At 43.3% G+C, this 17,109-nt stretch overlaps 1 protein-coding gene across 2 annotated transcripts in view; it reads left to right on the forward strand.

The window, feature by feature from the left end:
• The window catches only part of usp45 (ubiquitin specific peptidase 45), a 48,887-nt gene that overhangs the window by 26,718 nt on the left and 5,060 nt on the right, over window positions 1-17,109 (forward strand). For both annotated transcript variants that reach the window (XM_023989381.1, XM_023989382.1), the window contains exons 8-13: window positions 5,229-5,359; window positions 11,229-11,316; window positions 15,951-16,032; window positions 16,259-16,350; window positions 16,770-16,826; window positions 16,958-17,083. In XM_023989381.1, the coding sequence (XP_023845149.1) occupies window positions 5,229-5,359; window positions 11,229-11,316; window positions 15,951-16,032; window positions 16,259-16,350; window positions 16,770-16,826; window positions 16,958-17,083 (576 nt within the window). The remainder of the gene's footprint in view (window positions 1-5,228; window positions 5,360-11,228; window positions 11,317-15,950; window positions 16,033-16,258; window positions 16,351-16,769; window positions 16,827-16,957; window positions 17,084-17,109) is intronic.

A 17,109-nucleotide genomic window follows, 5' to 3' on the forward strand; every position in this document is an offset into this window, starting at 1 on the left:
TTCTTTGAAATCAACAACACATGAAAAAGGCTTGTGCTATAAATCTGGTCTTTTACAATACAGCAGTATACGGCAAGAACAAGTATGATAATCAGTACACGTGGTATTTTTATATGCGTCATGTGTGACTCTTCTATCCCACAGGAGAAAGGTGACTGGTATGGAACCAGTTCTCTATGTTGTCCACGTGTTGTTGTTGTCTGTCTGGCTTCATTGTGGGAATATTGAAGACTTACATTTCCTTTCCCGCGGTTTTTCGCCATTTTGTTATATCATTCCTGGAGCTCTCCTCGTGATGAAAATACCCAGAACCTGGAAAGAGTACTTCACATTTACATGTGTTTTTTTCTCTTCTTCTCTTTTCTATTTCTCATTGGCTCTCTTTTCTTAAATGTCAATTTTTGCTGGTTGAAACAACAGTGATTGTCAGATGAGAGAAAGTAGCTCACACTGCTAGAAGCGCCTACTTGTATGTACTGGTTTCCATTAGCAACTGTCTTTCATGGCCTGTCTGTTGAATCTTAAAACATGACGTAGTCGTTTTGAAAGGGAGAAGAGATGATGCTAGGTATTTGATGGGAAATGGTGGCTCTGGGCATAATCCTTCTGTGTTGTCACAGCTACAACGTTCTTTGGAAAATAACTGTCTTATTTAGTCGTAATGAGTTGTATGTATCTGCTCTTCTATTTGTAGGAAAAGCTTACATCAGTTCTTCTATTAAGTTTTCATGTCTTATAGTTCTTTCATTATCTGATGGATGTTTATCTTGTTTGGATTAGAGTTCTCAATCATCATGTTTCTATTGGCAAGTTTTATATTATAGCTAATATTAATCATGTTATAGTCGAATCTCTATTGGAACGTTATTTAATCTTGTTGTCTTTGTTCTGAGAAAGAGTCATGTATTGTTTTCTTTCTTTCAATGGTTTGTGACATTGCACGTTTAATAATTTTAAATTCGTTGCAAAAAAATGCACTGTGTTTTTTCTATACTGAAACTCTTATCAGTCATCGAAATCCAATGCTTGATTTCCTATGGAACGTTAAACTACTCCCTCCGTTTTTTTCTTCTGATTTTTTTCTGTATAGAAGTCGTTGAAGCTTCTTATGGAAGATTTGTTTTTATTTTGTTAGAGGACAAGCATCAGTGTTCTATGGATGTCTGAAATCATGTGACTGTCTATTGGTAAGTGTGTTATTAGAGTCTTCATGTTCTTCTGATGGAAAAGTTCGTATAGTCATCAACGTCGTGCTTCATATTGAAAGTTCTATAGTCAATGTTCTATGATTTCTATTGATGGAAGTTGTTTACTTAATAATATAGTCTATGTGTTCTATGGAACCTATGTCTGTAGGTCGCCATGTTAGTATGCGTCGTTTTTCTCACTGTCGCTATGGGAAGTTTTCTTTTTTGGTCTCCTTGTAAGAGTCATGTTCTGTTCTTATGGAGTTTTTTGGTGCTTTTTTTTTTCTATGCTATGTAAAGTTTAGTAATATTGGTTACTATGGAAGATGTAGTAAGGAACTTTTAAGAGTCGACATGCTGTCTATGGAAGTGCTGTAAATTTAGAAGTCATTCTGTGTTTCTTATGGAATTGTTTAGAGTCGGTATAGTTCTACTGGAAGTGTATTTTTCTAGAAATCCATGGTCCATTATGTTTATTGGAAGTGATTTAGAGTCATGGTATGTTCTAGGAAGTTTTGTAGATAAGAGTCATCGTGTTTTATGGGATGTGTTAAAAGTAATTTTTTCTATGAAGTGTATAGAGTCATGTCGCTCATGTTTCTATGGGATAGTTGTAAGTGCGTTTGTTGTAGAGTCAAATTGTGTTCTATGAAGTGAGAGTCTATGTTTGTATGGAAGTCTATAGCATGTGTGTCTATGGAATGTATGTATTGTTAGATCAGAGCGTGTTCTAATGGAAGTCTATAGTTCATGTGTGTTCTATGGAAGTCTATAGTCATGTGTTCTATCGAAGTTTCTGTTTAGAGTCATGTGTTCTATGGAAAGTGAGAGCAGTTCAGTGTTCTATGTGAAGTAAGCTATATTAGTCATGTTTCTAGGAAAGTTGTATATGTTTAGAGTCCTACTGTGGTTCTATGGAAGTGTAGAGCGATTCATTATGTGTCTATGGAAGTGTAGAGAGGCATGTGTTCTATGGAAGTGTTAGAGTCGTGTTCTATGGAAGTTTGTTGTAGTAGGTCATGTTTTCTATTGGAAGTGTTAGAGGAAGTCGTGTTCTAGGAAGTGTAGAGTCATGTTTTCTATGGGAAGTCTATAGTCATGTGTTCTATGGAGTTTTGTGAGTCATGTGTGTTCTATGGAAATTAAGAGTTTAAGTTGTAGGAGGTCATGTTGTGTCGTATGGAGAAGTGTTGTGTTGGTAGTAGGAAGTGTTTTGTATTTGTTTTTAGAAGATGTCATCGATATGTTCTTAATGGACATTCATTAAGTTATTGTTTTCTTATTTATGTATTACATTCCTTTGTTAGAGGAGTGCACACCCAAATACCAAACAGTCATCGTTTGTTCTATAGAAGTTTATTTGTAGCACATCACAAATAAAAAATAGTAGTAAAGTCAAGTAGTAGCAGTCTAATGTGAAAGTTTATTAAGCTCTATATAATAGTCATGTGTTGTTTTCATATGGGCAGTGACTCTCTGACACTGTTTTTTTCTATTTTTGTAGGATCTCATGTCGCTGTCCATGAGGAAGTGTTTATCTGTATGAATTAATTTAGTGACTGACACCACGCCATAATCTCCAGACAAATAACTCAGAAATGGTTTTCAGATTGTAGGACTTTCCGAGTTTTACCACTATTTTATTTTGTCATTGCAGTTTTGTAATGTATTCAAATATTGCGGTTTATATATATTTTTTTGTGATAAGGATTGGATGAAATTATAAAAAGGAGTAATTAAAGAATGAGTTTCGCAGGATATGGAAAGATGTGGTTTAGGAATTCAATGATTCTTGTCTAACTGATTAAAGGAATCGAATTCTGTCCTGTCCATGCATGGTGAAAACAGATATGACTAAAGTCATGGTTTGTTTATGAACTTGGTTAATGAATGTGGACGTTATATAATCGGTTGTATTCTCTGTCCTACAGAATCATGTCCCGGTGAGCTTCATCAGTTTGCTGTAATAAACTCGCACCTGCGATACAAGTACAATATTTGTGTAGAGTGGGAATATGGCGACACAAGCTCGACATGGATATCTGTGTTCCCTCATGGTACAGTCGTTGCCGAGTCAAATTGTTGTGAACATTGTGCTGCAGAAACGCCCATGTGGCTTGGAATAGTCCAGAGTCATTGCTCACACGTATAAGGTTCCTCTAAAATCTAAATATGTGGGGGTGAATATGATTAATTTCACCTTTATTTACCAGGTAGCGGCTAGTTGAGAACAATGTGTGCTCATTTGCAACTGCGGACCTGGCCAAGATAGAAGCATAGCAGTTGTGAACAGACAACACATGAGTTTACACATGGAGTAAACAATAAACAAGTCAATAACCATGGTTAGAAAAAAAGAGAATCTATTATACAATGTGTGCCAATAAGGCATGAGGTAGGCCATACTATAATCGAATACATTACTGATTTAGCCAAGATTAACACTGTGAGATAGGATAAATCATCAGATGATCATGGTGCAAGAAGGAGATACTGGTGTGCAAAAGAGCAGAAAAGTAAATAAATAAAAGCAGTATGGGGGGTGAGGTGGGGGTAGTTTACAGATGGACTATTGTTCACAGCTGCAGTGATCGGTTAGGTCAACTCTTGTCTCGATTTAGCAGATTTTTCCATAAAGTTGTGAGGGAGGATTAAAGAGTCTCCAACTTCATGATGATTTCTCTCAATTGGAGTTCCTCGCAGGCAGCTCAGAGAACTGGAAATGGGATAGGCGGCCAAATGAGGTTTATTGGCTTTAAGGATGATCAGTGAGAGTATGGCAGTTGTGACTGCAGTGGTCTGGGTCTGTAGTCCATCGTGGATTCCAGTGAAATGAGATAAAGGCGGCTCACTTTAGCCTAGGCATAGCCTTTGTAGATGAACCTGGAGTCCCATAGTGTGGTTCTGCTCGACGAACATGTAGCGAGGGCCAGTCCCCGACTTAGGCATACAAGTCTCGAGTGGGTGGGTACGTGTATAAGGTGCTATCTTAGTAACAAACCAGAATGGCTCTGTGATAAATCTAGCATGAGCCTCACAGTTTGCTGTAGTAGAGTAGTTGGAAGCTTCATTTTGTAGATGACATCGCGAAGTCGAGGTATCCGGTAGGATTAGTCTAGTGATTTTTATCCTAGCGGTTAAGTTTCGAGCGGCTGTGATGTGAAGGAGGCTTTGTTGTCAGGTGAATAGAAAGCGATTTTGCATGTATTTGATTAGTTCTGATATGGAGATGTTTGATAGGAGTCTGGGAAGGAGAGTTTTCAGTCTAGCCTAGAATCACCTAGGGTACTTTATCTAGATGATCCACATATTTTCGTAGTCGGAAAACCGTCAGGGTGGTGATGGCTACGTCGGGCGGCGGGTGCTCATGCTCAGGTCGAACGGTTTGAAAACATGCATGTTGTTTTACTCTAATGCGGTTATATAGAAGCAGTTTGGAGGCCACGGAAGTGAGTGTTGGATATGGATTGGAAAGCTCGTTTGAGATTAGATAGCACAGTTGCACAAGCCGAAAGTGCCTGGACAGTATATAGTATAGATATCGAGTGTGTCGTCTGCGAGATGTGGTGGTCAGTGGAATTCGCACTTCGCAAGCAAGAGCAACATCAGATGTTGATGTATATCAGAGAAGATAAAGAGTTCGCGCGCCGTGAGACTTGTGGCCCGAGAATTGAACCCTGTGGTACCCCCATAGAGACTGCCAGAGGACCGGACAACATGCCCTCCGATTTGACACACTGAACTCTGTCTGCAAAGTAGTTGGTGACCCAGGCAAGGCAGTCATTAGAAAAATACTGTACACGGCACAGGAAGTCACTTATTACTGTCTATATGGGTGGTTCTTTTTATTATTAGCATAACAGGCTATCGTAAATATCCCTTGAGTCATGTTGTAGCCCCCCACGTCTCCAGTCATCTGTAGAATGCAGTCAAGCCCCTTCAGGCTTTCCATGGTAGTGCAACACTCTGTATGAAATACATGCCTTGTCTAACACATATGTTCTCTCGCTCACTCTCTCCTTTCCTGGGGTTGTCCTTCAGGGGGCATTGATGGTGACTCTGCCCAGCCCAGAGCCCCTGACCTCGTCCATGTTCCTCTTCCTACACAGCATGAAGGAGTCTGGGAAGGGCCCTGTCAACCCCAAGATCCTTTTCAACCAGCTCTGCCAGAAGTAAGACTATGTTCTGCATTAATCTTTATTTTATGTGTTGGCCGTCTTACAGCATTAGTGTTGATGGTGCCGTAACCCAGTATAGGCTATTGTATAGGCATGGGTGTGGACTTAACCTGCTTCCTGTGCTGGTCCATGCTAAAAGATTTTTAATGAAAAGAGCATATGAGGGCTGCCCTGTAGGGTGCCAGAGGAGGAACTACAGACCTGTAAAAGGTTGGCTAAAGCTTTCATAGTTATATTCTCTTTAATTGTGTGCTAATGACAAACTTGATCACCAAGAGACATCAATAGTTTTTGTTACCATCAATTCCTTACTTGATTGATGGAATCACCACTGCGCAACATTGTAGAAACATTGTGCTGTGGTTGCGGCGTCGGCGATGCATCAATGTTAGACACACAGCCTCATATGCAGACAAGCTGCCCTGCTTCATAGGTTAGAGGTCAGTGTGGCCCAACTGGTCTGGCACTTCTCCATTGCCGTGACAACAGTCAACCAAACAGTACAGGCAGAGGCCACAGCTCTTACCTGCCCTGTTGTCAAGCTGCCATGGCGACCACTTCAGAGAAGAGGTTGTCTCAACCTGCTGGACCCTACCAGCACCTGGTCCATCCAGTCTTCAGTCCACCCTGCTCCCTAACGCTGCTCAACACTAAACCATTAACACCAACGCACTCCACACAGAACGAACAGTAGACCTCACTGCACAAAATGGCTCTGATGCGATCTGCTTCCAGCTGCAATCAAAACAGCATGGCATGTCCTTGTTCTCTTTAACACGCCGCACCACCTGTGTTCGTGTTTGAACTTGAGGATAGTAAACCGGCTGAGTGGCTGGCCCGGCCAGCCCTCCCAGTTTCATGGTGAACGCTTATGAACACGGTCACCTTTGAACATGCTGAACGGTTGGTTAGGTCTCTCTTTGAACGTGTGGTGAATGGTTGGTTGGCTCTTGTTGTTGGAACATGGTGAACGGCTGGTTTGGCCCAGGCTGGCTGTAGTGTGTGGGGCCTGTTGGGTTAGGTAGGACCAGGCTCTGTACAGTTGGCCGTGTCTGGGTGGGATGGGGGACGTTCGGGTGGCTGGAGCGCGGAGACGGTTGGCCGCCTGGGTGCCTCTGGTGTGTCCCGGTACCCGGGCTTTTATCTGCCCAGGTGTGTGTGTGTGTGTGTGTGTGTGAGAGCAATGCCACCCCTCACCTGGTACCACCTCACCCTGCATTGCGTATGCACTCAGCCGGGCATACACATAGGCACAGCATGCACGTACACAACACACATTCACCCAGTAGACCTCATTTCATGCCCTTCCTCACGCTCACTTGCGCATTACACAGACCCATGCCTTTATTCAAACCCTTCTTCCATGCACACATTCACTCGACACATACAAGTGCACGTGCTACACACATCATCGCATGTTTTTACGCACACATGATTTGCCATCGCTCTCCCGTCCTTCGCAAACAAGCTCTACATCTCTCTCCTCATTCTGTCTGTAACTGCATGTCAGTGGGGCAAGGGTCAAGAGTAGCTCCTCTATACAGGAACATTCTCCTGATGCTGATAATGATATTTCTCCTGCCGCGTGTTGACCTTCGGGATGTCTAAAGCCATATACACACTAGGCTGTGTGCATGTCCAATCCTCGTCTTTATTACCCGAGGTCTCCTAGCTCAGTGGCGTGTTGCCGGCCCTGACCTGAGAATGTGCACCCTAGTGCTTTACAACACACTGGTTGGTTAAACTGGCTACTTGTGTAGGACCCCACAGTGTGTGTGTGTTTTTTTCTTTGGTATTTAAGACAGATTGAGCCTAGTGTGTTGTTGTGTTCACCCTTGACCAGCTGAGTCACTCCCTGTCTGGCCTGCTCTTCTGGTTGCCCCACTATACCCAACGCCAGGCCCCCTGTGCCAGTTGGACGAGTCAGGCTCGGACCAGCGCCAGTCCCAGTGGTTTGGAGGGTCAACACCACACACACTGTTTCTGGTGCCAGTGAGGGACTCGGCTTGTACCCAGACCCACCACTAGGCCTATGCTGCTGTGGTGGGGGATGTGTGTATGGCGCACGAGAGGGAAAAAGCTCTCCAATTTATTCTGATTWAAAAAAAAAAAAYAATGGTCATATGACTTTGGGCAGTCATTAAAGTTTTATCTAGAGAATCTTGCCTATGCTTACACAGGAACACTTTTACCTCCCTTTTTCCTTACACTAGCGTTCAGTTATGAAATAATACACGCACACACTTGCACAAATGCACTCTGCGAACGCGCGTACACACTAACTGACCTTCTTTCATGACTTGTAGGCTATTTTCTTTTTACCAACCTGTGTGTAAGTCCAACGCAGTAGGAAAATAGCAGGGTTCAACAATGAGCAGGCAGCCACACAAAGGCACATGGCCACACAGGTCTGAACATGCATGGCAGATCTCCTGCCGCTGAAGCGTTGAAGAGCAGGCGTTCTCGCAAGGAAGGTCACATTCAGCTGGTCTCACAATGCCTGATATAAATCATGTCCACAGACCTCCAGCTGCCTATGCAAGGCATTCATTGTATTTCTGATGTTACGTATCACGCTTTTTGTCTGTCCTTGTGAGGAATAGTCTACATGTGCATCAAAGCTGAGACCGAGAGATTGAGAAACAGCTTCCATCTCAAGGCCATCAGACTGCTAAACAGCAATCGCTAACTCAGAGAGGCTGCTGCCTACATTGAGACCCAATCACTGGACACTAAGAAATGGATCACTAGTCACTTTAAACAATGGCACTTTAAGTAATGCCACTTTAATATTGTTTACATATCTTACATTACTCATATCACATGTATATACTGTATCTTATACCATCTACTGCACCTTGCCTATGCCGCTCGGCCATCGCTCATCCATATACTTATATGTACATATTCTCATTCACCCCTTTAGATTTGTGTGTAGTTGTTGGGGAATTGTTAGATTACTTGTTAGATTTGTGTGTATTAGGTAGTTGTTGGGAAGGCTTAGATTACTTGTTAGATATTACTGCACTGTTGGAACTAGAAGCACAAGCATTTCGCTACACTCGCATTAACATCTGCTAACCATGTGTATGTGACCAATAAAATGTGATTTGATTTGAAAAGATTCAATACACTCATAAATGTAGGGAGGTGGGGGAAGAAAGCTGCATTCGATAATGTGGGTATGGCAGAAGAGCGAGACGTTGCTAGGAAATAGGCCTAGACTTATTAGAAGGAATGTCTTTCATAGTTGATTGCATGTGGCACTGTGACCCTGTGAATGTGATTACATATGAGGCAGGGTGTTCTGTAAGTCAGATAAGTGTTGATTTTTATGTTATAGATGTTTTTTTGTTTTTTTACATGCATGATAGATGAGTGTTTTTACATGCTTATGCTGGATAGATACAGTAAGTGGCTTTTATTATGTAAATATGTGTGTCAATGTGAAAGCGACTCAATGTATATGATTTTTATATGTTGTATTGGAAGTGTGTGTGTGTGTGCGCCCCTCTGCCTGTCGAGGTGGTGCAACGTGCCGGGGTTGCCTTGCGTCTGGTACTAACTCATCCGCTGTTAATTGTGTTAGCACCGCAGCTGTCTGCATTGGTCAGGGCCAGATTGGGAGCAGCGCTACAGGGCCCTTCTGCCTCTCTTCCACTGGGATGAGCTTCTAGACTGCACCGTTCCCACTGATCCCTTTGGAGCTGCTCGTCTGCCTCTCACCCGTCGCTGTTCCGTTCCCGGAAAAAATACCCCAAGACTGCTGCGTGCCTCTGTCTGTCTGTCTTTTAATCCCAATTATCACTGTGTGCCGACCAGATTCTGTACCAGTCCGACCCGCTTTGTGTTTGAGCTGTTAGATAAGCAGAGTTGCGGATGAGTGTGTTTGGCATGCATACAAGACACTATTTGCTTGATATAAAGCCATATTCCTACTGAAATCCCCATTTTTGTAATTTCCATTTTTTATATAAGAAAACATGCTTTAAAACACTAATTTTGTACACATTTGAAGGAAGATATTCTGTTATGTTTTGGCATCTTTAAAGGGGATGAAATGAGGGACACGTGATTCCCTCCGCCCCCCTTGCGTGTGGCAGAGAGAGGGCAAAGAGGTAGAGACAGAGGTAGAGAAGGGGGGCTGAGTTGGTCCTCTAGACCTCCTGGTCATGACCTGTGTTGGGGGCAGGTGGCCATTCGTCTCTCCCCCAGCTCCAGTCACCCATTCTGGGGCTTGACGTCAACATCCATCAGCACATGGCAGAGATGATCCAGACTGTAGGCCCATCCACTCTGCTGCCAGTTAGAGGATGAGTACCTCTGTTCTGATTGGGTCTGGGAGCTCGCCAGGAAGAATGGTTCATCAGTTCAAAGGGGTGAATCGTTTGGTTTCATTTGCATTGCAGGCCAATCTGAACGGGTCATTGGCCTGTATGTAGAGAAGATATGACATCAGATCAGGATGCTATACTTGGGACAATGAAGCCCCTACAATGCCTTTTAGGAGGACCCATTTCTCTGTGGAGAGCTGCTCAGGGGCGTTATAAAATAGGACATACAAACATATAGGCTAACGCCCTTAGAACAAGTACCAGTATTCTGGTTATCCAGTGATCAAGACGGTGATCATTGTTATAGATGGTCAGATGCTAAACTGGTATCAAAGAGGCAATGAATGTACTTGTCCTCCTCTATGACCCTGTGCACTCAGATAGCTTTGGGTTAGGAGTGGTCAGTGGTTCTCTCGGGTCAGCTGCATGTTGTCCTGCCAGCCTGTCAGGCCAACCTGTTCCGTGGCTGGCACTGCCCAACAGGTTGTGGTGGTGGCTCTGGCCCTGGCTGCCCATCTGGCCCTAGCATCTGTCCCTACATCTGTCCTGCTGTGGCCAGGGACAAGCTCAAGGAGAGCCCCCTCTACGAGCGCTGGGGCATGAACACGCAGGATGTCCACTGGCACAATCACCATACGTTTTCTCCCGTAGTTACATGTACTGCTGGGGAATGATAATGATGGGAGATATGTGTACTCTAGACAGTAAAGTGCTTTCTATTGAAGAAATTCAGAATTGGCTTGCACAGTAAGCCCTACAGCCATTTTCACCTGCAATGTCAAATTTCATTTGTAAATACTTGCACAGGTCTTAAAGTTAGCAACGAAATGAAAGAAATTCCATTAAATAATCAATGTGTCATTGTTATAGGAGACGCCTTTAACAAAATCAGTCATTTTCTTTTACTTGGAATCTTGCTTAACACACAAAGCCAGGAGGAGGTCATTGTCTGGGTACGCATGTGTATGTGTTTGTGTGACCCTAACTGGTTTAATGAAAGCTTTGGGAATGAAACAATAGCTGCCTTTAAGCACCAGAAAGCTGCAGAGAGGAGAGGAAATTGAATGGATGAACCAACGAAAAGTCCTTGAGAAAAAATAATGGCCTTTCTCCACTCTCATGTCTCTGTATGCACTATTGATACAGCTGATTGCTTTGTGCATGTGGTTGATTGCTTTGTGCATGCTTCTGAGTGTGTGGGTGGGTGGGTGGGTGTTWGTGTACAAATGATTTGTGTTTGCCTGTCCTAGATTTACTCATTTTATAAACTATAAACAACGCACATGTGACTGGTCTAGCTTAGCGGTAGAGCTGCCAGCTTCAGACCACATGTACCGACCCTGGAGACAGGGTTCGGTCCGCTGTCCACCTCTAACTTTCATCCCTCTCAACTCTCTCCCTCTCTCAAGATCTCTGTTAAAAAAACGGAATTACGTTTACACAAGTGTGTGCGTATGTGTAGACATTTGACATGGTTACTATGTGAGTGTATGTGTTCTGACTAAACTGTGTTCTGTCTGTCTCACCAGGGCTCCACGCTTTAAGGGCTACCAGCAGCAGGACAGCCAGGAGCTGCTCCATTACCTACTGGACTCCATGAGAGTAGAGGAGACTAAGGTGAGACTAAAGACCCACATTACAAACACCACATCCTTCTTCCACTCAGCCTAGTACCATGGCTCTGTCTCTGTGCCAGTGGCTGTGTTTGAGATCCACACTTACTGAGCAGACTGACCGATCTACAAATCGTAAAGAGTAGTTATTTAGGAAGCCTTTTTTTAAATATATATATTTTTTAATGTAGATCAGTCAAGTGACTGAGCAGAATGTATGCTCTCAAACACACCCTGTGTCTTGTGAAGTATGAGTATGATGACATAAAGCCATTACTCTCTGTCTGTCAACGGTGTCTATGATGGCTGCAGCCAAGCTACATGTAGGGTGGTGTCCAAGCTAGTAAGAGTACGCAAAAGAACAGGCAATGTTTTGATTGCAATTGAGAAGCACACTTCAATCGCCAACGTAGAGCAGGCTGAAAGCCATGTGAGACATTCACCTGTGTGCTTGTGGATGAAAGTGTGCAGGGTTTGGTCTTTGCCTTTGCTTCTCGGCCAGCCATTGTCTTTTAACCTTATGGTACCATATTGTCTGGCAAGTGCAGACTGCCCCACCCCCCCATTCAACAATTAGGGGGAGCCCACTGTGGGCCCGGCCCAGGGCTGAGTCAGTTGGCCCCTCGGCCCCACCAGCGACTCAGCCAGCCCCAAAAAGAGGGGAGAGTAACGGGTGTGGAGTGGAGTGGTCAGCCCGGGGCCTGGGACAGGGGGACAAGGGTACAGGCTGGGACTCCCCCCTGGTTCTTTTTAAACTTGTGAACACTGACAGTTGTGCCACTTACGGGACTTGCAAGTGGCACGACGGGCGTCATTGTGTGATCTGGGAAACACGCAGCTGTGGGTCGCCCCATTGTGCTGGAGGGTCACCCCCCCTCCCCCGCTCCAATCAGGGAGTCCGAGAGGGAGGGGTAAAGGAGGGAGCTGGCCCTATTCACACATTCATTATACATGTGCTCAAACGTAAACACACGCACATACGCTTATATGCATTTCACATCTACTGTCTGATGAATTTACAATAAATTTACCTGCAAAAATGTGCAATGGGTTCGCACTAGAGGTCGACCGATTAATCGGAATGGCCGATTAATTAGGGCCGATTTTCAAGTTTTCATAACAATCGGAATCGGTATTTTTGGACACCGATTTGGCCGATTAAAAAAATATATATATATATTTAAAAAAATATATATATATATATTAAAAAATATATATATATATATAAAAAATGACACCTTTATTTAACTAGGCAAGTCAGTTAAGAACACATTCTTATTTTCAATGACGGCCTAGGAACTGTGGGTTAACTGCCTTGTTCAGGGGCAGAACGACAGATTTTTACCTTGTCAGCTTGGGGATTCAATCTTGCAAGCTTACGGTTAACTAGTCCAACGCTCTAACCACCTGATTACATTGCACTCCACGAGGAGCCTGCCTGTTACGCGAATGCAGTAAGAAGCCAAGGTAAGTTGCTAGCTAGCATTAAACTTATCTTATAAAAAACAATCAATCATAATCACTAGTTATAACTACACATGGTTGATGATATTACTAGTTTATCTAGCGTGTCCTGCGTTGCATATAATCAATGCGGTGGCATTCGCGAAAAAGGACTGTCGTTGCTCCAACGTGTACCTAACCATAAACATCAATGCCTTTCTTAAAATCAATACTCAAGTATATATTTTTAAACCTGCATATTTAGTTAATATTGCCTGCTAAAATGAATTTATTTTAACTAGGAAAAATGGTGTCAGGGTATATGCAGCAGAGTCAGGGTATATGCAGCAGTTTGGGCCACCTAGCTCATTGCAAACTGTGTGAAGACTATTTCTTCCTAACAAAGACAGCCAACTTCGCCAAACGGGGGATGATTTAACAAAGCGCATTTGCGAAAAAAGCACAATTGTTGCACGACTGTACCTAACCATAAACATCAATGCCTTTCTTAAAATCAATACACAGAAGTATATATTTTTAAACCTGCATATTTAGCTAAAAGATATCCAGGTTAGCAGGCAATATTAACCAGGTGAAATTGTGTCACTTATCTTGCGTTCATTGCACGCAGAGTCAGGGTATATGCAACAGTTTGGGCCGCCTGGCTCGTTGACACAACATTGAAGGTTGTGCAATGTAACAGGAATATTTAGACTTATGTTAGATAAAATACGGAACGGTTCCATATTTCACTGAAAGAATAAACGTTTTGTTTTCGAAATGATAGTTTCCGGATTCGACCATATTAATGACCAAAAGCTCGTATTTCTGTGTGTTATTATGTTATAATTAAGTCTATGATTTGATAGAGCAGTCTGACTGAGCGATGGTAGGCAGCAGCATGCTCGTACGGACTCATTCAAACAGCACTTTCGTGCGTTTTGCCAGCAGCTCTTCGCATTGCTTCAAGCATTGAGCTGTTTATGACTTCAAGCCCATCAACTCCCGAGATTAGGCTGGTGTAACCGATGTAAAATGGCTTGCTAGTTAGCGGGGTGCGCGCTAATACGTTTCAATCGGTGACGTCACTCGCTCTGAGACCTTGAAGTAGTTGTTCCCCTTGCTCTGCAAGGGCCGCGGCTTTTGCGGAGCGATGGGTAACGATGCTTCGAGGGTGGCTGTTGTCGATGTGTTCCTGGTTCAAGCCCAGGTAGGGGCGAGGAGAGGGACGGAAGCTATACTGTTACACTGGCAATACTAAAGTGTCTATAAGAACATCCAATAGTCAAAGGTATATGAAATACAAATGGTATAGAGATAAATAGTCCTATAATTCCTATAATAACTACAACCTAAAACTTTTTACCTGGGGAATATTGAAGACTCATGTTAAAAGGAACCACCAGCTTTCATATGTTCTCATGTTCTGAGCAAGGAACTTAAACGTTAGCTTTTTTACATGGCACATATTGCACTTTTAATTTCTTCTCCAACACTTTGTTTTTGCATTATTTAAACCAAATTGAACATGTGTCATTATTTATTTGAGGCTAAATTGATTTGATTGATGTATTATATTAAGTTAAAATAAAAGTGTTCATTCGGTATTGTTGTAATTGTCATTATTACAAATAAAAACATTACATAGGCCGATTAATCGGTATTGACTTTTTTTGGTCCTCCAATAATCGGTATCGGCATTGAAAAATCATAATCGGTCGACTTCTAGTTCGCACTCAAACAGATTATTTTCACTGCATCAGGGATGGCGTACACAGACGTTTCACTGCATCAGGGATGGCGTACACAGACGTTTCACTGCAGCAGGGATGGCGTACACAGACATTTCACTGCAGCAGGGATGGCGTACACAGACGTTTCACTGCAGCAGGGAGGGCGTACACAGACGTTTCACTGCATCAGGGATGGCGTACACAGACGTTTCGGCTTTACAGCCTTCAGTGTGTAGATACAATTTTATTTTAATTCAAAACAGCATTTGTAAAGAACTGCCGATGAGCAGCAGTTGCTTCTAATCAGGTTTGCCACTCATCTGCCATAAATTTACCTGCACAGAATACACAACCCAACAAATATTGTATACACATAATTTTTTCGGTCTATGACACTTACACATTTTATTTACTCAAAACAGAATTGTAGATACATTCATCGTGTTTAGCTTGCACCAACTCAAATGTCCTCACCTGCATGGAATCAGCCCAAACAAACGTGCAATAAAGCACACACACACACACACACACTGAGTGACTGGCCATTTCTCCCATAGCCTGTCACCACCAACGTAGGAGTTTTTGTTTTGATTGCCCATTTAGTATCAGAAGTCTAAATATGCTAATTGCACACAGTCAATTATCACCAATTAGCTGAGACGTTGGGTACAGTAATGCTCCCTCTCAGGGCATGGCCTGTGCTTCTTGGCCCATCTTAATTTAGTTTACACCCCTCCAACCTTCCCTTCCTCACCCCGCTTCTCTTACCCTGAGCCTACACACTACACATTGGGGGGTCCTGATGGTGATTCATTAGTATGGGGCTCAGCAGTGTCTGACTGACTAGGGAGAGGAGTACAGGAGGGGTGCAGGGGGGGGGTTGCAGAGCTGGGATTAACCAGGCTTTTGACCTAAATAGCCAGTCCAGTGCGTGGGTCCGGGGACAATGGGGGCGACTAGTCGGTTACACAGACCACGGCCAATTATCTATTGATTGGTGGTTTACTGTGTTGGTGCCTCTTCTTCTACTAGCCGACACACTCACTGACCATGTCACCTTCAATCACTGCCCACGGCCACGCCACCGAGACTGTCAGAGACGGCTGGCTGACACACTCCACACCAACACATGCGCAGTGTACACACACACACACATACGAAGTACACATACGACCGCTGTACACACCCCCACATGCAGTACATGCACATATGGCGCACACACACATAGAGAGAGCGAGATGCAAGTGCACATTCAGATGCTCTGGAAGAAGTTTGTATTGGTTTACTAATGTGTATTTACAAACACACTCATTTTTGTAGTGGTTTCAGTTCCTTGGCTTCCCATGGTAGCTGTTATATGAATCACCCTTTGTTGTATAAATCCTCCATTTTGTAGTCCTGCATTTTTCCATCTACTTAAGTTGCATTTATATGAGATCAATGTAGTGTTTGACATTCCCAGCGGATCAAAGCGGGCATTCTGAAATCCTTCAACAACCCCACAGAGAAGACTGCAGATGATGAGACCAAACGCCAAGTCAAAGGTTCCTGTTCCATTCTGACACTCAGTAGTTTTGACCTAAATCAATAGCGCCATCTTGTGGCAGCTTTATGTACTGTTCAATGGCTTACTATGGAAAAATACCTCAACCACAGGAGGCATGTTTCATGATTAAACATAGGCGTTGATTAAAGTACATTTATTCTGAATGATTGTCGCTGAGTTTTGTTGTTTTTACGTGCCTAACCTGTATCTCCTCCTTGTCTCAGCATACGGGAAGGAGGGTGTGAAGATGAACTTTGTGGATCGCATCTTTGTGGGGGAGTTGACCAACACCATCATGTGTGAGGAGTGTGAGCATGTAAGTGATTCATTGCCTGTCTATTCTGTTTATGGTTACTGGAATCTGTGTGTGTGTGTGGTCAACCACTGAATAGTTTGGCTGTATTCCTTAATACTTAATGATTTAATTATACAACTACAGTTATAATAATAAGATATGCCATTTAGCAGATGTGTTTATCCAAAGTGACTTACAATCATGCTAAATACATTTTATGTACGGGTGACCCTGGGAATCGAAAGCACAATCCTGGTGTTGCAAGTGCCATGCTCGACTGAGCCGTATGTTTTGTGTGTGTCATACGCAGTTAAACCATTATAAACCACTTCTCAATGAGCAGTGTTCATATTTCCGTAAGACCATAGTTGTTCCCAGCTGAAAGCCATGCCGTACTTTGATTGTGAGTGTTATGGGTGCCTGTCCTCTGTCTCCCTCAGATCTCCACAGTGAAGGAAGCCTTTATTGACATCTCCCTGCCCATCATTGAGGAGCGGGTGAGCATATCTTTGCATTCGTTTTGCAATAGTGTCCAGTCCGGAATACTGCTTCTGCCATGTTGGTCATATGTGATAAGTGTACAGTTGGTTTCATCTCTGTCTTCGTGTCATGTCCTGGTGCTGTTCAGATGTCCAAGCCGTCCAACCCGGGCAGGACTGGGAAAATCAGTCGGGAGCAAGAAGCTCACGTCTCCCACAGTGACGAGATGCTTTCCGCAGTGCTCAATAAGAACAGCAGGAAACTTAGCGGACAGGTGTGTGTGTTCTTTGTGTCTGTGTG

This window comes from Salvelinus sp. IW2-2015, linkage group LG6.1 (genome assembly GCF_002910315.2).
Source record: "Salvelinus sp. IW2-2015 linkage group LG6.1, ASM291031v2, whole genome shotgun sequence".
NCBI lineage: Eukaryota > Metazoa > Chordata > Actinopteri > Salmoniformes > Salmonidae > Salvelinus > Salvelinus sp. IW2-2015.